At 29.1% G+C, this 23452-nt stretch overlaps 1 protein-coding gene across 9 annotated transcripts in view; it reads left to right on the forward strand.

The window, feature by feature from the left end:
- LOC107443336 (uncharacterized) overlaps positions 1-23452 on the forward strand; it is a 290292-nt gene that overhangs the window by 204118 nt on the left and 62722 nt on the right. For all 9 annotated transcript variants that reach the window (XM_043041040.3, XM_043041042.3, XM_043041041.3 and 6 more), the window contains 8 exons: positions 912-11141; positions 13273-13419; positions 14959-15183; positions 16673-16786; positions 17170-17253; positions 17334-17972; positions 18076-18273; positions 22497-22958. In XM_043041040.3, the coding sequence (XP_042896974.2) occupies positions 912-11141; positions 13273-13419; positions 14959-15183; positions 16673-16786; positions 17170-17253; positions 17334-17972; positions 18076-18273; positions 22497-22958 (12099 nt within the window). The remainder of the gene's footprint in view (positions 1-911; positions 11142-13272; positions 13420-14958; positions 15184-16672; positions 16787-17169; positions 17254-17333; positions 17973-18075; positions 18274-22496; positions 22959-23452) is intronic.

Genomic DNA, 23452 nt, shown 5'->3' on the forward strand with positions numbered 1-23452 from the left:
TTTAAAATTTACTTACCTATAGCTTCATAAATTATGAATTACTGGATATAAAAACCTGCCAACTCTGTAAGAAAAAATAGACTTAAAAATGTGTTTTAAAGTATTTTTATATGCTTTCAATTCTGTCTTTTTATGTAAAAAAAATATTTTGCATAACTGGAATCAATTTAATAAATTTTTTTGTGTTTAAATACAAAAATTTTCATTGCTTTTCAAAATTTCTTGGTATTATTAATTAAAGGTTTTAATCTTATTCAAATTTCTAATAATTTATTTAATGTCTAAATTACAGTTAAATATTTTTCTTCTAATACAAAATTTTAGGTTGAAAAATTTACAAATTAGAGTTACGTAATGTTTTGGCTTTTTTTTAACATTTTTGTCTAGCTTTATGAATGAATATTTTCTCCAACTTGAATATAGAAAAATTGCCAGCTTTTGTTGATTATGCCTACTTGTTTAATAATTCTTAGAAAGTTTTTTAACAACCTATGATATAATTTATAATGGCAATATATAAGTTTCTAAGCGTAAAAGGAAACTACATAGAAAATTAAATATGAACTGTTAATTTTAAAAACTTTTCTTAAACTTACTATCTATGACACAATCCTCATATTTAAATGAAATATTTCTCACAGCCTTTTAAATCTTCAAATTGTGTTCTTTGATATTTTTTGCTGGCTCATCATATTAAGTTTTAAATCTTTAGTGGAATATCATACTATGATTATTATGCATTTTTTATGTTTTCCCTTAAATCAATTTGCTGCATTTTTATTTTTAACTTTTGTTGCACTTTATTTTAAAATCATTACTTTATCTGAATTTTAAGTTCATATGCATGCTTTATACTTTTGGTCTATGGGCTGTACTTGACCTATTCTTTCCTTTTCTGAATTTCTTAATAGTGGCAATACATCAATCAAGCTGTTCCAGTAACTTTGAGGACCTTTAAAACTATCATTGCCCAGGTACCATCATCAAATGAGGAAAACATTATTGAGCAGAAAATTCAAGTAGATGATGAACCATCTGTAAAATACTTAAATAACCAGGGCTTGATATCAACCCTAAGTGAACCACCTCATGAAAATACTTCAGACAATTTGAACATGAATATTGAAAAGAAAGAAATGCCTCTAAAACTATCTTATTACAAAGATATTCAATCAACCTCTCCTATCTTTCAAAGTACGAGCACTCTTAGTACCATGAGGGGAATTATTGACTCAAGAACAGGGGATATAATTACTTTAACTGAAGCTGTAGATCGGAATGTTATTAATTTTGAAAATGAAAGCATAACTGATTTCAAAACAGGTCATATAATGTCTTTTTCAGAAGCTGTTTCTGAAGGATTTTTGGATAAAACCATTCATGATAAGCTACTTAGTAAATGTGGTATTTATTTGCCTGAAACCAAAACTGAATTATCACTGATTAAAGCAATACAAAAGAATGCTTATGATATTAGGGAAGATACACTTTTAAATCCTTGTGATTGTAAACCTATTAGTTTAACAGAAGCTTTTCACACTGGCATGGTAAAAAAATCTGGGATAAAGACATTGATTGATATGAAGCTAGTTAAGACAACAAATTTAACTCTAACTGAGGCAATACAAAAAGAATTTATTGATCCTAAAACTGGTGTTTTCCGTGAGCCTATTACTGATACTCCAATTGACTTGAGAAATGCTATTAAAAAAGGTTACATAAATATGGAATCTCCAAAGCCAGATAAACATGGATTCTCTCTAGCAAAAGCAATTGACCATGATTTCATTAATAATGAAGATGGTTTAATCATTGACTCTGAGTCTGGAGAACAGTTTTCTGTTGAAGAAGCTCTTTTAAAAGGTTTATTGTTAAAAAATACTTTAGAAGTATATGACGTTGCTGCTGAAAAACTTATCCCACTCTCTGAAGCTGTGAAAAAGGGTATTGTGAATTCACACTGTGGTAAATTTATGAATACAAAGACTTCAGAAATGAGTTCTTTCAAAGCAGCTAGAAAATGCAATTATATATGGAAACCTTTAAGCCTGAAAGAAGCATCAGATTTATCATTATTTACTAAACAAAACATAACTAATCCTATCAGTGGCAAAACTTTAAGTATTTTAGAAGCCATGTCTCAAGGAATATTAGAGTGTGAAACTAATTGTGTCATGGATACTCTTTCTCGAGAGTTCGTATCTTTGCCTGAAGCACTGAATAGAGGAATAATATTGCCGAACTGTAGTTTTGTAGACACTGAATCAAATCGTGAAATAGAATTGCCATCAGCTGTGAATGAGGGCTTTATAGCCACTGTGTCTCAAAAAAGTATATTTGATATAGAAAGTATTCAAAACGATGCAAATGAGTTCATTAGTTTTAATGATGCTATTAATACTGGTGTTATAGATTTAAACCAGGAATTATATGTAAACAAATCCTCAAATGAACACATTTCTTTAGAAAATGCTGCTTCCAAAGAATTAATTAAACCTCAAATTTATGATTTACTTTGTAAGCCTATTGGAGTAAAAGCTGGTGATAAGGACTTAAATCTCATAGATTGTTGTAAGCATGGCTACATAGATTCTAACTCAGGGAAGCTAATGGATCCAGTGTCAAAAGAACCTATTTCCCTTCAAACTGCTGTGAATAATGATATAATAACACCAGATGGAGCTGCTTTACTGAAAGGGCTATTGAACATTACTCTTACTTCTGCTAATGTTGTTCAAAGAATTGAAAAGCATGTTTATGAAGAAAAATACTCGCTGAAAACTGATGAACCTTTGAATACTGAAAATGATGTGTCTCAGTTGTTGGATCCTTCTCAAAGCAATGAAAGAACAATGCATTCAAATTCAAATGCACATGATTATTCCATTAGTTCACAAAAGAACTTGCATGCCCCAGAGGCTGAAACAAATGAGAATAAAGAAATATGTGAGAAACACATGAAAGTAAATATTTCCGGCATAAAAACTAATCTTGATAAAAATTTGACAGGTGTTGATAGGGAGTTAGCACCATCGCTTTGCAGAACTTTAAATGAATCCTCAAAAATAAATCAAGATTCTTTGAGTCTTATTACTACTCCAGAAGATAAAATACATGAAAAAATAGATGTTTTAGAACTGCCACCAGATGGTTGGAATTTCAGTGATGCAATACGTAAAGACTTATTTGACGTAAAATCAGGTTTATTTACTGTGCCTGGTACAGATCGTTTGGTTTCTTTTGAAGAAACTGTTAAAATGGAAATAATAAACCCCAAATCTGCCGTTGTTCTTGTTCCAAAATCAAATGAAACAGTAACTTTAGATCATGCATTAGAAATGAAAATTTTAGATAATACTGGAAGTTACAATACAAAGACTGGGAAATGGATTTCAATGCATGAAGCTATTGAACAAAATTTGATAACTTTTTGTGATGATAGTTTTAATACAAAAATATTGAATCAAAATAGTTATAAACAATCAACTAAATCTTTTGAAGAATCTGAAAGTGCATGGAAACTGACCACAATTACTTCCATTCCTTCATTTGAAAGCTGTGATAATAAAAATGTGCAGGTTCATGATACTTCTTTACATTCGTTGGATCATCATGTCAACGCTCCTGAAACATATTTTTGTTTAAATGATGCTCTAAATTTTACCTCCACACCTCACAGAGAAGTAATATTACAAAAAGTTCCTAAACGATCTCTAACTCCTAATGATGCAGTTGCTGAAGGTTTTATTGATCAAGAAACAGCTGAAACTCTGACTAAGCTATTTCCTAAACACTCATCTTGCAGTAATAGTGATTTCCTTAGCATTGCAAAATGCCATAATCATTTGATTAAAATTCCTGATTTCCGTAAAGGTAAAATGGTAATGCTGGAGGAAGCTCTTCAACAAGGACTAATAGATAAGGATACTGGAAATATAATCGTACCTTTAGCAAGATCATTAAGTATGGATGAAGCTTTTTATCAAGGACTACTTAGTGAAACCTCACATAAAATTATTCATCCAGATAATGGAATTGAACTTGATGTTGATGAAGCAATAATTTGTGATATTCTAAATCCTTATTCCACCTTTATAGATCCTATTACTTCAGATTCTATGACAATTTTGGAAGCTATTCAAGAGAAAAAGATTAATCCTAAATCTGGTGAGATATCATCTTCAACAAATATAAATATTGTTGAAGGAGTGCGTCTAAATATGTTTAAAGCTAAGCAGACATTGCCTAAAAGTCCACCACTTCTTTCATTTACATTTCCTACTGCCTTACAATACGGTTATATTGATGTTCAATCAAAAGTTTACATGCACCCAACTTCTCATAATGATATCCCTTTGCACAAAGCATTTGATAACTGTGATCTTTTAATCATTCCAGTTCAACCTCAAAGAGAATATTTCTTGTTAGATGATGCTTTAAATCAAAAATTAGTTGATCCAAAAAATTTTACGTTTAAACATCCAGTTACCAAACAAATCAGCGATTTGAGAGAAGCCATGAATTCTGGGTTACTTGTTGCAAAACCTGCTAGGCTGGTTACACCCTCTTCTTTTACTAGTAGTTTGAGTCAATTGCGTAATTTGAATTTATCAGAGGAAAGCTTAAATAATTCAAAGCAAAATTTAAGCCATTTTGTTACTCCTAAAGACTCTGCTGAAAGTGCTATAAAGAAAAGTAATTTGAATTTAGAGACTGGAGAGTTTTTTGATATTAATTCTCATCAATCCTATTCAATACCAGAAGCAATCAAAATAAAACTTTTACAACCTATCAATGATATTGAACCAATGAAGTGCATGAATTACGATCTTTCACAAGCATTCCTTTATCTATATAATGATAGTAAAAATTTGTTTACTGAACCTAAAACAGGAAATCTTGTTGATTTTGAATCATTAGTGAATAACCAAACTCTTGATTGTAATTCACTATTATATGATGTTCAGAGCAAGAAAGTTATGACTTTAAGTGATGCTATCAAATATGGCTTTGTGAATGCACAAACTGGTTTTTATAAGAACAAATCAAATGATAAATATCTTAATCCAATTGAAGCTGCAAAACTTGGATTGCTTGTTTTTATTAAGGACCCTGATTTATTTCAGTCTCAAAGTATCATTCCCGAAAAACCTTTGTCAGAAAATATCTCATCATTCCCAAAAGAAAGAAATTTACGTCCTAATTCATTACCATTGGATCCTTTGATTTCTGAGGCAGATCATATCTCTCCTGTAGAACATAATTCTTTTAAAGCTGCACAAGCCCTTGAGGAGTGTGAAAAAAATCATTCAGATCAAAGTATCATTTTGAATACTAAACAAGACTTAACCAAACTTTCTGAAACAATACAACCTGTTAAATTAGATATAAGTCCTAAACTCAACCCAGCTGAAGCAATAATTTGTGAAAATGAAGAATTTTTAGAAGTCAACACATTAAAGTCAGGTGAAATTATTACTGATGAATTGACAATCATTCCAATCAGCAATAAAGCTGATACACAGGAACTTAATCAGCAGATTCCAGAAAAAGTAGATTCATCCTTTTATGAGAATGAGACAGAAAGTTTATTTGTACTTCCCAATTCATTAAGTAGTCAGAATATTAATGATAGTACAGAAAATTTGTGTCAGATTTCGGAAGTTGAAAAATTAATTGGAGGGGTGAAAGGCTTATTTAATGAAAATACTAGTATTCATCCTGAAACTCATGTTAATGAACTGAATGCTTATGACCAAGTTGTTCCTTTGTCAGTTAATGATGATAAAGATTTGCAACTGAGTTGTAAAAATATTGCTGAAACAACTGTTGTTTCTTCTGTGTCTGAAATCATATCAAAAGTTCAATCTCATTCAACAGTTACTGCTACTGATAGATCAAATGACATTCCATCTCCACACATTTCTGAAACTACTAATGAATTACCATTTTCACCTGAAGATAAAAATTTATGCCGAGATAGCTATGCTGACTTATTGGAAATACCAAAAGAGAAATCTTTGTCTTCTGAAAATAAATTGTCAGTTGGACCAAAGTTAACACTAGATGAAAATGCTTCATGCAAAGATATAGATTCCAATATCTCCAAGGATTTGCAAGTCATGACAGAAAAGCAATCAGAAGACGCAAATATAGGCCAAGAAAAAGGAAAGATACAACCTTTAAAAATATTGGATACAATTACAACAGAAAAAGTTACTTCTGCGAGGCAAATAGAACCTCTTGTGGATTCCCAATCTTCTGAGATTTTATCAGCTGTTGACATGAACTTGAGAGAAATAGTGTCACCAACCCAAGAAAGAAAATTAATGTCTGAAGATAGTCAGTTCAAACCAACTGAAATTGAACCCACAAACATAAACTATGAAATAGAAAAGACACTATCTTCAAATAAAAAAGAACCAATACTAGAAGATAGCAATCAAGGTCAAAAAGAAAGGATGCTTGAGAAATATGGTAATTCTTTAACTTCTGTTGCTGATCTTTCATTCCCCGAAAAAGTATTATTGACAGCTGGAATGATATTGTCTGTTAATGAAAGTAAACTATCTACGGATAAAAGTGAATCTGGCATAGATGAAGATGAAACAAGAGCAAAAAGTGTTTCACCGCAAGTCATGACTTCAAAACCTTCTTCACCGGAGACAAAATCATTTTTAAAGGAACATGAAGGTCGTAAGTTACCAATAATTCCTACAAAATCAAATGTCACTGAAAAAGAATTTTCTATGCAAGAAAGTTTATCTTTTGAGGTAAATGACACTTTAGAAGAACCCAAATTATCAATCCAAGAAAATATTTTCAATAGTTCTGGTGAAAAATCAGATGTAGAAGAAAAAGAAAGTCCTTTGAGACAGCCAGAGCTTCCATTAGATAATAGTAGTCTAAGTTCCAATGTGACAAAATTAGCTGCTGGAGAGTTACCTTTAAAAACTTTAGAGCCTGAAAGTCAAGAAGTCGAAGTGATCAACGATGACACTAAATTTTTAATTACTGAAGAAGAATTACAAAAGAAAGTAAAATATCATTCAACTGAAGGAAATGAAACAACTGTAGCAGCTTTACTGTCTCAAACCAAAGACAATGAATTTCCAGTCATTGAAACTGGACAAATAATTGCTGAAATTGAGCTTGATGATACAGAAAACGAATCATATATTCAAGAAAATGAAAGTAAATGGCCAACAAAATTACCTGAAACCAAAAATGAAATAATTGAGAATACAATTGAACTTCAAAATGAAAAAGAGTTTGAAATTAAGAGAACAAAGCCTTCGGTCTTAAATATACTAACTGAAACAGAATCACTTACTAGTGTCAACTTCATACCTGATGAAGAAAGTCAACTTACAAAATCCAATACCAAACCAGCAGTTGTAATGAATGAACCTAATGCTGCAAGAATTAATTCTGAAGAGAATGAAAATATTATATCTGCTGAAAATATTTCTCCATTAAAAAGTATTGAATCGCCTTCAAAAAATTTAGCATCTGTTGCTGATGCTAGTACATCTTTTAAATCAGAAAATAAAATGAGTTACATGGAAGGAGATATTAAAAGAATTCAGCCATCCCCCATGGATATCAACCCTAAATTTAATGAGTTAAAATCTGAAACAACTCTATCACTATCTGAAGAAAGTAAATTTTCTACAAAAGAAGATAGGTTGTCACATAAGATAGATAAATCACCTTTAAACAATGATTTCTCAGTTGATGAAACTGAATCATTAGTTTTGAAAGAAGAAATGGGTAGAAAATATAACAAATTAAGTCATGAAGAAAGTGAAATAAAAATTAGTGATGACAATACCTTTGAAAAGGAATCTAAATTACCCTTGCAAGGTGTGAATTCAAATATCATTGAGGAAAATACATTTAGGGAATCAGATTCCTGTGACAAGAAATCTTTATCTCAAGTGCATGACCGCAAGTCACCGATTGATGAAAAAAAATTTAGTGAAGAAACAATATCACCAATCAAAGAGTCAAAAGCACTAACCAGTGAAAAGTCCCCAATCAAAGAAGTAAAATCTCCAGTCAAAGAAGCATCACTTATCAAAGAAGTAAAGTCTCCAGTCAAAGAAGCATCACCTATCAAAGATACAAAGGCACATGCAAAAGGAAGATCCCCTACTAAAGACATAAAAACTTCAGTCAAAGAAAAATCCTCTATTAATGAAGCTGAATTATCAATGAAAGAGAAGTCTCCCGTCAAAGATATAAAATTGCCAGCAAAAGTCAAGTCTCCCACCAAAGAACTAAAAATGTCACTCAAAGAAAAGTCTCCCATTACAGAGGTAAGGTCTCTAGTGAAAGATAAGTCTCCTATTAAAGAGGTAAAAACTCCTGTAAAAGAAAAGACTCCCATTACAGAAGTAAGATCTCCAGTGAAAGATAAGTCTCCTATTAAAGAGGTAAAAACTCCTGTAAAAGAAAAGACTCCCATAAAAGGGATAAAATCACCAGTTAAAGAAAAACCTTCTATTAAAGAGGAAAAATTGCCAGTAAAAGAAAAATCTCCCATTAAGGAGGTTAGATCACCAGTGAAAGACCAGTCCTTTGCCAAAGAAACAAAATCACCCATCAAAGAAAATGTGCCTTGCATTAAAGAAAGTGATTTACAACCCCAAGAATTTTCTGACAATATCACCTTAGAAAATGTGTCTTCTGTGAAAGAGTCTAAAGTATTTACCAAAATACCTGAATCATTGGTGAGAGAAAGTGGATTTGTCAACCAAACAACTGTAACAAGGTCGATAAAGAGTGAAATACATTATGAAGAAACAAAATCTGTTGCTGAGAATAAGATAATACATTTTAAAGAAGAAATGTCTAATGATGACATTAACAAAGGGAAGGAAACTAAATCAGAATTTAGAAGTAATGAGACTCAATTGGATAGACATGCAGACATCCACAGTAGTAAAGCAGCTGAACAGGATTGTGAAAGTCAGATGGAACAGTTAATGCTGCCAACTCAAGAAGTGACATCAGCTGACTTAGTATCCCCACTTTATAAAGCAATTGAAACAATATCAACTGAAAGTAATTTTCCATCAGAAGAGAACTTGCAAAAGCTAAAAAATAAGAGCAATGTCATATTAAATTCAAAAAGTGAACAAATAATAGCAGAAAGAAAACTATCTGCTACAGAAGAAGTATCAAATTCTGGAGAAGATTTATCTTTGCTGTCAGGTTCAAATATCATTCCTGGTTCTTTTATTGAACAAAGAGAAATTAAAGTTTCTTCATCTATGAAAATCACTTCAATCAATGATCAACCAAACCAATCAACCAGTATAATGTCAAGTGAACATAATCAACGTACTGAAGTTTCTGAAAAATCAGATTCTCAAACTCCTTATTATACTGACATTAGTTTATCCACACATAAAGCTTCTGTTGATAATATTTCTTCTCTCAATGATAATGCGAAATTCGTTTCAGTTTCTACCGAAAAGACCAAAGTTTCTTATAATGAAATTGGTGATGATGGTTCAATAATTTCATACTTGCCAGAAAATAAAATGTCTTCAACAAAAAAAGATTTAAGACAAATTGATTATGTTTCCAATGTACAGGATACTACAACTGATAAAACATTTTCTCATATTAAAAAAGTTGATTGGTCCACCAATGAGACTGCTTTTTCTGTTAAAAGTAATTTGTCAACAGAAACTGCAATTAAAGAGGGTTTTTCTGCAGATGAAAACAAAGCAAACTTAGTAAAATTGTCAAAAGTTGAAAGCAGTCTGTCATCTTTTACTGGTTCAACAGACATTCCAAATAAGGAGCTTGAATTCTTAAGCAATGAGACTGATTTACGCAAGAAAAGTAATAATATACTTGTAAAAGAATTTAAGAAACAGATATGTGATGAACCAGATATAAAAACTAGTTCAGAAAAGGAAATTTTAGCTAATGAAAATATTTCTATCAACAGTGTCATATCTTCTTCTTCCAAAGCTGATAGTTTAAAAAGTATGAGGTCTTCCACTGTGTCTTATTCTTCTAATGTGTTCACTGAAACAAAAATTACATCTTCAGTTGATATAACTACCACGAAACCTGAAGAAGTTTCATCCAGTTTATCATCCACTCTATCAGAGACTTTAAACACCTCTTCTACAAGGGACAACTTTAATCATAAAATAAATGCAGTGACTTCTACTAAAGTTTTCTCCTCTGTTACTGCATTTGGAAATACCATTGAGAAAGATAATGAGACATTGACTCAGCTTGAAAATGTAAGTTATGCAACGAATTCTCAGAAAAAAGATTCTAGTTCAAATGAGGACTATCCTTTTCCAAGTCAAGACACAAAAACATTCCTTGAACATTGTAGTTTGCCTGGTGAGGATTCAAATCTCATCAAGCCTGTTGACTCTAAAATAGCTTTACCAGCGACTCGTAATAATGCTTCATTTTCAAATGATTGCTCTCTTGCATTTCATGAGTCAAATTCCAATGACCAGCACTCTAATATTCAACAACCATTTAGAGAAAATGCTTCTACTATGAGTATAAAACATCTTCCTCATGGAGTATCAGAAGAATGTGTTTATTCTGATGTACTTCAGAATGAAATCGAAATGTTGTCAGATAGCATCTTGCATTCTATAGATCCAGATGTAAATAACTCCATTATAGTGCCTGAAGACTCATTAATAGTCTCAAATGATAATATTTTATCAGAAAAAAGAACTGATGATTTTATGAAATCAGATTTCAAGGAATTAAAAGTGTCACAAACTGGCAAAATTGTTTGTGCAACTAAAGAAACTCCAGAATTCTTCAATAATTTAACAATATCTAGTTCTTCCAAAGTAGTTCATTTATCTAGTTCAAGTGAAACAGATCCAGAGCATTTTGAAATACCAAAATTTCCCCCAGATGTTGAACATTATATTAGTGATAAGGACAACTTGCAAACCTCTACTACTCCATTTGAAGGCCAGAAGTCTGATGTTGTTGAAACTGGCTTGAGCTATAATATTACAGAAAAACAAAAAATGTTGCTAAGTGAGATCTCCCCTTCAGATTCTGCAACTATTTTGGATAAAAAAGAATTCAGATTGGGTGATGAGTCAGATAAAGTTCCAGGTGAAATTACAGCAGTAAGTATTATTGTTTTGTTTGATTTTTTTTACTTTCTGAGCACCATAGGATTTTCTAGCACTATTTCCTGATTTATGTTTTATGTAATTTTATATGCTGTTTTTTTCCCAAATGATATCTTATTTTTATTTCTGAATTTAAAATGTTCTATTTATTCAAGGTAAATAAAAAAGAAATCTAGTCTTAATCTGAAGGTTATCTGATTGATCCAACTAAGACATAACTATAATCAAACTTAGAAAAACAAAATGACGATGCAATACAATCATATGATTAATGATTATTAAAAATTTTATAGAACTTCTGCAAAATTTTTATGGATCTCATGCAAAGTCATTTCCTTTTTTTCTAATTGTACAGAGGCTTTCTCTACTATATGATAGGTTGCAACCGGGCTTTTTTGGACAATTTACCCTCTCGTGTGTTTATCTCTTTGTTAAGGTTATATTGCCAAGATTTCACTTCTGAAAAAGTATAATTATATGTATAAGTTGCGTGTTCTGCTGAGTCTTTTAGGTAAAATATTCATTTACCCAAAGAAATTTGATGATTATTTTCTTGCATATCAATATTTAAAATTAGTTCATTTAAAGAAACCTTCTCGCTAAAAATATGAAGTAATGTATTACACCTACTAATTGGAAAAATTAATAAGTTTGTTTACTACTTTTAAACCTAAAGCAATTAATAAGCATTGACAGTCTAAAATCTTTTAGAGCTTGATGTGCAAATTTCATTTATTAATCATGGTAGTTACTAAAAATTTTTATTCAAATTTTAAATTGATACAGAATAAATGTAATATTAAAACTTCACACCACAAATTTAAGAAGTTTGTACTCAGATGAATATATTTTATTTGAAATAATTTTCCTATAATTATATTGGTTTTTAAATTGTAAACCACTACTGGCTATGGATTTAAACTAGCCTTGCTAACTGTAAGTAGTATGTGATAAGAAGATGTGAATTTTTACTCTTAAACTATCTCAGATTTTGTAAATAGTACTAAGTTAAATTGAAATGCTGTTGTGAAAAAATCTAATATTTACACCTATCGTATTATTATTATTTGACGTAATTTTATTTTGAAATAGATATTATTAACATAACTTAATGTTTTAATAACATGAAAGAAAACAGAGAACAGTTCCTTGCAAAATATGTTTTGCTTTCAATTCTTTATGTAAAAAAAGTGAACTTATTTTTGTGATAAATTTGAAAATGCTGTAGCTTATTTCATAATGTGATTTATTATTTTTTTTTAATCTTCACTATTTGAACTTTTTATCAACAAATATTCTTAGAAATTGAATTTTTTTTATTCAGATATGTTTCATTTTGATTAAGCAGTTTATATCATTTCCCCATGTCCAAAATTCAAAATGCTTTCATTTTAATTTGAGATATTTTAATTCAACTGAATATTTAATTATTTTCTATGGTAAGTGTGTGTTTTTATAAAAAGAAATAGTTGTATGTTTCAGGAGAATTGAAAAAAAGTTTTTTTATACCTTTTTCATGAGTATATTATTTGTTCTGTATTAAATTGGAAAAAAATTTATTTGCGTTATTATGCTTAATGAATTTCAAAAATAATCCATAAACTTTTTTTATTTTTATTTTGTATAAAGTACTTGTCAAATACAAACCTTTTTTGTATATATATTTGCTGATTTCAAACAGTTTATTTGTGAGTACTTTAAAAAAAATATACTATTGAGATTTGAGATCAACAAAAGAAAAATATATCAACTTGTATCTAAAAAGTTGTTTTTCCTTATTCGAAAGGGTCTGCTGTTCCTGTATTATACCTTCAAAATTCCCCAGTTATATTCAATGCATATCTGAATATTATCTTTACTAGCAAAACTGACTTACACCTTAACAAATATTTTTCTCAGTATTTACTGCTTCTAATGTTTATTCAATATGCATATTTGGCATTAAACAAACCATTAACCACTAATTCTAATTTGAGTGTGAATTAACTATTAAACATCAGCACTGTATACTATAATCTATACTTAAATTTAGTAAGTCAATCTTGATGCATTCATTTATATTTACCTTGTAATAAACTTGTTAGCTAGAAAATAAAATTTTTTTCCAAATAAAATTTTCTGCAAGGCGGCAGTTCAAGGAAATTACCAAGTGTGTGAAGAAAATGCTGTGAAACTAGAATCATGGATGAAAGATATAGAATTAAAATTGGCTGAACTTGGTGTGATCCAAGAAACTATTCCTGGTTTGCAACATCAAATTGCTACTGTTAAAGTAAGTAATATTCAATTCATGATTTGCTTATACTTTACTGTATTCTCAATAACAATTATACTGCAAACGGACTTTCTTCTAATATTGCTGTTTGAGTATAAACAATATATTGAACAATATGAGGAGAGTGCAAATAATGCCACACATTAACATTTTACTATAATTTTGGTATTTTAATGAAGATTCTTTGTCAGTATCTTAATGGGGAATAAAAAATAGTGTGGAAAAGGATAAAAGATTCTGTTTTTCATTCTATGTTTTGACACTGAAGAAGGTTCTTAATCATAGAGTCAAACGTAGTTTATCTGTTTATATGGTATTTTTTGTGCTCTTTTTATGTTGTTTAGTTTTATTAATGTATAGCACAAATTTAACCGTTTCTTTACTTGGAAATTAGTTTATTTTTCTTCAACAAGGTTTTAAAAAGTTTAAACATTTTTTAATTATATTGAAAGTAAAGTTATTGATTGAAATTAATACTCATAAGATTTAGGAAGGATTTAATATATTATCTATATATGCTATTAGTATGTTAACTAAAACTTTAAATTAAATTTCCAAAAATGATTTTAATTAATTTGATTTAAAAAGAAGTGTTGTAATAAAATTGTATCTTGTTTAGATGTATGTAAGTTGAAAAACTAAAGAAAGATAATTGGTTATTGTCCATAAAATTAACAATTGTTTTACAAAATATAATTTGCATGCATATCTAAGCTCACAAATTTATTTATTAATGTAATTATATAATTGAGCAAAACCTTAAAGTTGACTATAAAAACACAAAAAAAAAACATTCTTTCAAATTAATATATGAAAATTTTAATATTTTCTTAAATAGAAATGTTTATGAATTTATAAAAAAATGATGAAAGGGTTTTTCTAACTGAATTCAATCAGAAAATATCTTGATAATGTAAAAGAAAATTAATAAAGATGTGAGATGGAAAGTTTAGACCAGTTATTGTGGTTCTATCTAATTCTTTTTATGTAAATGAGAGTGATCATGTAAAGCTAATATAAGGTGTCACAAAATATACCTACCAAGATAAAATGTAGTTTTTTCCGGCAATTTTAAAATTTAGTGCAAATTATTTTGTGGGATGTATGACTATAAACAGTTTTGGTGCACAACATTATAGGTGGTCAATAACTGATAAATAGCTCAGCTGGTAAAGAATATCTGTAGAATTTGCTACCAGTTAATGTTTATATTCAGTTAATCAGTTATATTTATGCCAGTTAATATATATTAATTATAACTAAATATTTATTTCTGCAGAAATTTATTAAAGTTTAGAAATGTATGTGAGGCTTGCACTGGTCTTGATATTGAGGCTCTCAATAGTCTTACAATATTACAATAGTCTTATAATATATATGAGGCTTACAATATTATCTTACACACAACAGTTAAAAAAATAAAAAGCTAAAAATAGTTTGAGGCTTTCTTGTTGATATGTTTTGCTACAAAGTCATTTCAGACTATTAATATTTTTAGTATTTTCCTGGGTTTAAATTCTTTCTTTTTAAATATAGGTTCTAAAAGAGCAATTAGAAAGTCAACAAATGTTGGTAAATACCTGTCTTGACCAAATGAGACAGCTAGCTCAAAGAGGATTAGAAATTCTGACAAAAGAAGAAATTAATAATCTTCAAAAAAATTTAATATCCTTGAAAAGACATTATGATTCTTTGTTAAATGACAGTGACAGACTTTTGAGGCGTTTAGTAGCAGCATATGATGAACTTCTAAAATTTAAGGTAATTTATAGTTTTTATAAACTTTATACATATTCTTTTAACAAGTTGTATTTAGAAAGGTTATCTACAATTAAATATATGTTTGTTTGATTTTAGATTTTTTTAAATATCTTTTTTTTTTGTATATTATAATGGATAGTGTTTTCAATATAAATGTAAACAACAACAATCTAGATCTCTTGACCTTCTCTATTTCCGGTCAGAAAGTATACAGCTGCTTACTACAGCTTATTCTGCGAGGTGATATTTTTAAACAAATAATTTTGTTTTTAATAAAAGGAAAAAAATTGTATAATTTCTGAACTCAAATCTGATGTATTTCATAAGATATTAATGATATTAAGTAATTCTGGAGAGTTTGAGGTGAAAATTAATTTGTTTAGTTGTTTATTGATGTCTTGTTAAAAACGGTGACACTAGACTTTGAAAGAACTTGATTTTTTTGGCAGTTCTGATTTAACCTCTTTTAACTTGTTTATTACTGTTTCTAACTGGTGCAAACCGTGCACCATCATAGGTTAGTGTTAACATTCTTCGAGTAGCGAGAATAAGTTCATTTTACAAATTATCGTATAGGTTTAAATTTCGAACTTTATATAGTGTTAGCAAGGTAAGAAGTGTTTTATAATGATTCTTTTTTCAAATGACAATTTTTGCGTTTTGAAATGACCGATCTTCAAATGATGATTCATTAACAGGTAACATCATTCTCAAAACACAATTATCACATTGTAAGCCAAATGGCTTCAAAACATGCCAAAAACAATAACCCGGAAGTATAGGCAGTCAAGAGCTTGCAGCGCTCCCTAGTGTAGAAAACACCACCCTTAAAAAATTTTGCATCATCATTCAAATTGGTTTGCATCAGTTGGAACGAAAATAATTTTAAAAACCAAAAAAAAACGGGGGAATTTAGTTTTTTCTCTCCATATAGTTTTGTTTGATTAGGTCACGTCTATTTCACATTCCACATTGATGCTTGCTGTTATTTCAAACAATGTTATTTGTCTATTAGCACTGACAATTCTACGCACACAGCGATGATCTCAGGTATTAAGTGCTAACAGTGGGCCACTACGTTATCCATGGTGGGAGGATAACGATGGTGGGAGGTAACATGGTGCCTGAAATTAGGTATTCTTGGCATGGTCTTGGCATTGCAAATCTAGAAATGTTGAATTCCCTCACAATTTCCGAAATGGAATGTCCCATGCTTCGTGCTCCTACTGCCATTCCATGTTCAAAGTCAGTTAATTCTTGTCTTGTGGTCATGATTACATCAGAAGCATCCTCACATGAATAACTTGAATACAAATAAAAGTCCTGCCTGTGCACTACTCATGTATACATTTTGTATGTCATACTACGGCCATCTGTATATTTTCATATTGCTATCCCATTACTTTTGTCACCTCAGTACATATATATATATATATATTGGCTAAGCAATATTGATGTCTGTGTAATAAATTTTTAAATTTTTTTTCAGACTGAAATGAAATCACTAGTAGAATGGCTTAATCAATCAAGGCGTCAATTTAATGTTATTGAATCGTCCATGGGTGCTCTTAGTCAACTTGAAAAAAAATCTGAACTTGTTAGGGTAAGAATAGTCTTTATTTAAATATACTTTTAGTAAACTTTGGATATAAATCTATATATACAGAAAAAAACGCTATTTGCTTGGATAAATACTAAACTTGTTACAATTCCATGATTTTCTTTACTGCTAATTTAAAACATTTGGATGTAATTGTGTTATTTATTTTATTGGGATATAAGTGTGCAATATTTAAAGATTAACCTATTTTATTTTTAGAATGATATATTAAAATCTATCTCCATTATTTTACTCCATTATTAAGTCCTTAGATGATGTTATTGTTCAAAAAGCAGACCTCTTATTCAACTCAATTTCTTTATGAGTATTAAAGTATAAATTTTAGAAAGATTCATTAATTTCTACTTTCATTATTTTATTTCTAGTCCTTCTCCAGTGATGTTATTGCTCACCAGGCAGACCTCAGATTCATTACTATGGCAGCTCAAAAATTTGCTAATGAATCCCAAGTAAGCACATTTTTAAAGTTTAAGTTAAACGTTTTTCAACGTAAATGATTTCTTATTTTTACATCTTTCTTTGTTTACAGGATTATTTAAAAGCTTTAAATACTCTTCGTTCTAACTTGCCTCAAAAATTGCCTTCTATCCCTGCTGGAGAGAGTGAAGTAAAATCAGAAGTACAAGAGATAACATCAGTTTTTCATACGTTCTTAAATGAAGTGAATAAGCTTACTGATAATTATACTTTAGTTTTAAATAAGTATCGTTTATACAGTGAAACTGTTGAGAAAGCTAAATCATGGATTACTGAAGTAAGGAAATCAGCTAAATCTGCAATTTCTGAGCCTCTTGCTGATGAGCCTTCTGCTTTACAAAATCAATTGGATAAAATTAAGGTTATTAACATGGAAGTTGTGGGACAAAGTAGATTAATTGAAAATGTATATCAATCCGTTAAAAATCTTACTGATACTTTGGAAAATTGTAATATTGCACCCACAGAAACAAAATCTATAGAATCTTCCATTAGTTCACTTCAAGAAAACTATTCAGAACTTTGTGATCAGATAGCTAATCGTATTAAAGAACTACAAACTGCTCTTATACATTCTCAAGACTTTCAAGCTGGATTAGAAAGAATTTCCAAGTGGTTGATGGAAGTTGAGTCTTCGGTAAAAGCACATAACAAGCCTATTAGTTTATTAGTTGAAAAATTGGAGCAACAGGTAAAATATATTTATATATTGTTTTAAATTATTAGTTTATATTGTTATTAAAATTTTAAAGTATTATTTTTATAAAGAAATAATAAAATAATATTTTTTTTAGGTTCAAGAATGCAAAATTTTAAAATCTGACATCAGTAATCAGAAACAAAGTATTGACATGCTTATGGCAAGGGCAAATGAATCCATTGATGCTAATCCTAATGTTGCAAAGAAAGTTACAAATAAGCTGAATGATGTATCACAACGATTTCAAAAATTATTTGAGACTGTTTCAAAACGATTTACTTTGTTAGAAGAGGTATACTTTATTTTCTAACTTAAATAATAAATGACTTCATATCCAATCAGCATTATTAGAAATATAGTCAAATTAAGCAGCTGTGTCATAAACAGTTCACAGTTTCTTAATAAATAAATTGTTTTGGAGTGGTTTAAGACCTCAAATTCCAATCCTTTGAATTATAAAAGCCCACACTTAAAAAGTTGTATATTTTCCGTTATGCATACTTTTATTTAAAAAAATATTTTCTATTTAATTTTAAATCGAAAATCCTTATTCAGCTGCATTTTTGTATTATGAAAAAAAGATGGTTGAATAAGGTAAAGCAGTGAAAATTATAGTTAATTTATAATTTTTGTACCTTTTGAAAGAAGTTCTAAATTATTTTTACATAAAAGCTCTTCTGATACATGAAACTACCACTGTTCATGAACAAATATTTTAAAATGATAAATGTCAAACTAAAAATATTTTTACATTTAGACATTAACCCCTGGTATCCTACCATAAGCTCCCTGGAATGAAACCTGGAAATGACGTCACGTCAAGGGAGGTACCTTTTTATACTCCACAAACTTCCTGGGAACTGTTTCTTGGCAAGAAACTCCACTGGTTTCTCACTATTGTGCAGTATCCTCATTATCATATGGAATGATGATTTTTGATGGCTAAATACAATATAGCGCTGTTTTTTTGTTAGCTTTTCTATTCCATAGCATAAAGTGACAAAATTCCTAAAAAAAGGCATGTCCAAATAATTTTTAAGGCAATATTGTAGGAGAAATATTTTTTTATTATGTTGGAACAAAACAATAATTTTATAGTTAATAGAGAATTTACGGACTTAAAAACGTAAATTATTCTTTCATTTTGTGATAACTGATAAAACTTCTAAGAAAAGAGAAATTCTCCCTGGCCATTACTTCTTTTTGAAGGCACAAAAATTTATTTTTAATTTTCTATTAATATATAGACTATTAAATCAACAGAATTTTAACTTTATTCTGAGTGGTGTTTTTTTTTATATAGTCCACAGATGGTGGCACAATAAATCAATAATGTATTTTATATTTTAAAAAATCTATTAAAAAAATGCAAAAAAAAATTAAAACATGACAAGTGTTCTAGGAATATAAACATTTCAAAAAGCAATAATGAAGTACAGATTTATTTCTGTTTTCCATTTAAAAATTATTTTTTACTTGTCATTTATTCATTGAAATACACAATATAACATTTGCAGGGATGTGATTCTTCCGAAGATTTCTGCTTTTTTTCAGATTTTTCCAGCTAATTTCCGCGGGGAAAAAAATTTCGCGCAGATTAAAATATTTTCATTTTCCATAATTATAAGAATTTAATTTTCCGCGGAGCGAAAGTATTGAAGTCCTCATTCCTCCCTCTGAAGTTTCTCAAAAAATCATTTCCTTGGGATAAAACTGGTTGACCTTTATACAGGGATGAAATTTTTTAGCGGATTTTCGCTTATATCTCGAATTTCAGCCTTTTTATCAAAAACTCCGATTCTCTATAAGTTTCGTTTTTTTTTTTTTTATAAATATCCCTCTTTTTTTTTAAAAAAAAAATTCAGTCGTTGAAATGAAATAATTATATTTATTTGCGATTTTCAAAGAAAAGCAGAAAATTCAAACTACGTCATATCTGCTAACCCTTCCTCATTTTTACTTACTTTATCTATTTTTTCTGCTTTTACGCACGGAAAATAAGATTTTCCGTATTTTTGTCCGTCCACCGGATAACTCGTATTTTCATAATTCAGACGTCACTGCTTCCTGTTTTCTGGTGTGAAAGCAAACGAAAAAAAAAAAAAGAATAGAGGTGGATTTGCGGGGAAAATATTTTTTTGCTCATTCAATTAATCTTGTAAATTTTTATTTATTATGTCTAAACAAAAATAATACAAACAAGCCTTTTAGAAATCCCAAGTCCAGACTCTGCAAATATCTCGATTCTCATTCACGCGATTTTAATATCAATCATCGATTTTCGTATTTACCTGATTTAAAAAATGCGCATTATGATTCTTATTTACGCTATTTAAATATCGTGCATTACGATTCTTATTTACGAGATTTAAAAATCTAATATCGCGTTTTGTATTTGTGCATTTTTAAAATCGCCATTTTATTATCAAACATCGAATTTTGTATTTACCTGATTTAAAAGTTGACCATTGTGATTTTTATTCAGGCGATTAAATATCGCACATTGCGATTCTTATTTACGAGATGTAAGAATCCAATATCGCGATTTTTTTTTACGCGCTTTTAAAACCCTATGTAGCTATTTGTGTTCACGCGAGCTTAAAATTCAATGTCGTGATTCGTTTTTGTGGTTGTAATATCAAACATCGATTTCGTATTTATACGTGCTTTAAAAATTAGACATTGGGATTCGGATTTGCGCGATTTAAAAGTTATGCATAGTGATTCGTATTTACGTGATCGAAAAATTACGCATCATAATTTTTATTTTTGCATTTTTTAAATTGGATATAGAATTTCATATTCACGTGATTTAAAAGCCTCATATCGGGATTCATATTCTCTCAGTTTAAAATCATGCATGTGATTCATATAATTTTAAAAATTAATCATCGGGATTTATAATCACATGGTTTACAAGTTTAAAAATTAAAAATCACACACAAATATATATAACTATATATATTCTTGGATTTCCACTTTTTTACTTTCTGACTACTCTCATCCCTGCATTTGTGAAAGTAGACCCCTTGAATTATTTACAAGTTTTTTATAGGTAAAATGATTTTACAAAACAGGAGAAATTATTTGAAACAAATATTATATGAACATATTTACTAACTATCAGTAAAAAATATCTAGATTCATAATTGTAAATATTTTGCTGTTGATGAGTAAAAATGTATTTTCAAAATGTTCAAAGCATTTAGTCACTTCAATGAGGTAACAAATAAAATAAATTAATAAGTAAAGTAATAATTTAAGTAATAATGTAACAAATAAAAGGGAAAACTAATGAACTTTTCTAAAATTTAGTAAATCAATCTTTAATAGACAAATACGTAAATGTTTTTTTGGTGCAACAAAATTTAATATTGTTAATTAGTTATAATTTAAAAGCAAGTATAGTTAAATATTCTAGCTGTATCACTATATTTTTTACATGTAGTTTTCAGGTATAAAATTTTGTATTTTCCCTAAGAATTAAAATTTATGCGTAGTTTTAAAAGTGGAAATTCGTAAAAAATAATTTTAAAAATAACAATGAAACGTAGTAAATATATTTTAGAAAAAAAATGGAAATAATCTTAAAAAGAAGAAAAAACGATGAAGTAATACACTAATAATTATTTCCAAAATGATGGTAAGGTAAACATCTTTCGAAAAAGAGCGAAAAATCCTAAAATCTTATGAGGAAAAAAAAAATTTTTTTTTAAATGACGGGAAAACTAATCGAATTTCGTTCCGGTTTTTTGGTTTTCCGGTTTTCTGATTTCCAGATAACTGGTTCTGTACTGTATTTTAATAGTTTTTAATAAAAAAATAGTATTGTAAAGTATTCACAATTAACATTCTTTTAGTCTGATGAGTTTAAGATACATTATATAAAAATAGATAGCCAAAAATATTATCTAAATAGCTTAAGTTCAATTCTTAATCTTATAAATTTTTTCAGTCTCATTTTATTCATGACAATGTTGCCATACATAAAAAAAATAGTTCGTATATTCTGTGGTTGGTTAAATTGTTTTTACCTTTACACCTTTTTACCTACAACACACCTTCAGGCCCAGGTATTGTGGAAATTCTGATTCCAAGTGAACGTTCATGGTACTGTATAGAACATTCGTGGAACCAAGTTTTCCCATTTTTACTTCTCAACCAGGAATCTTAGTTCCATTGTCGGTAGTTCGTGGTTAGGCTCCTAAACGTTAGTCTCAGTGTTTCCTGAATTTTCAGATCAAAAAACTGATTTCTTCATGTTATTAAAAGGGAAAATAGTGCATAGCAGGAAATTTTACCCAGAAGCTCAGCGCTTTTAAGGTGTAACTGTTTTAATATGTACTAATTGTATTTTTAAATTGTTTTGTACGTAGTAATTATGTAATGAATTGTCCTTTTCAGATTTTTTTCTGAAATAAAACTTAAATTGCCCTTTATTCTTACTTTAGTTAATTTTCTCTAAAATGTAAATTTTCATTAACACATTTGATAGTTTGTGTACATATTCTTCAGGTATCTGAAAACGTTCATGCTTTTGAAGAGATGGTAATACAGTTTGAAGAATGGCTTACTTCTACTACTGAACGTGTTGAAACAACTGACAATATTCATTTGGCTGATGTTGATGGCTTTTCATCAGTAATTGAATACTCTTTAAATCAAAAAAATTCAAAGAAAGAGGAATTCGATCGAATGATGAAAATTGGAAAAAATTTAATTTCTCGGAAAGATACTTCTGATGCAGATTTTGTAAAAAATAAGATGAGTAGTTTAGAAAAACAGTGGAAGAATCTTAGTGATTTGCTAAATGAAAAGAAAAAACTTGGACAAGACAGAGCAGAACAATTAAACTCATATGATAACTTACATGCCAAAGTGTTAGACTGGTTAATGAAAAAGGAAAAAGATTATGAAAAACTTGAACCACTAGTTTTGGAGGAAACAGCATTAAAGAAACAAGCTACTGAAGTCTCGGTAATGTACTCACAGATTTTTAACATCTCTACTTTTAATTTAATTTTTGTATCAGTTTATCCGTTTTAAGGAAAATAACTTGCCGTTTAAGATCAAGAATCATGTCTATAATTTTAAGCCAAATTGATTTACTGTTTCATGTTTTATTTTTTGTGTGCTCTACATAATGCAAAAGATTCGATTGCTGTATGTTGATATACATAACAGTTTTTGAAGAAATTGTTTTGATCAATCTCATGAAGTTAAACTTGGAATCTAAATTTCTTTTTTTTAAATCAATTAAATATGTCTTCTGTGTTTATCATTACATAATAAAACACTTCTTTCTTAACTCCTACATGATATATCAATCGTGTCTAGTTTGGCCGACAATAACTTAATAAGTTCTTACTTGTTTAGTTCTACAATATTTTCGTACTTTTTTTCATTCCATGTCTCAGCTCGTATGATGCACTGAACATTCCAAAATTATTTCCATTTTTTAAGATCATAGA

Source organism: Parasteatoda tepidariorum, chromosome 12 (assembly GCF_982258835.1).
Source record: "Parasteatoda tepidariorum strain Cologne lab strain chromosome 12, Ptep-v5.0, whole genome shotgun sequence".
NCBI classification, from domain to species: Eukaryota; Metazoa; Arthropoda; class Arachnida; order Araneae; family Theridiidae; genus Parasteatoda; species Parasteatoda tepidariorum.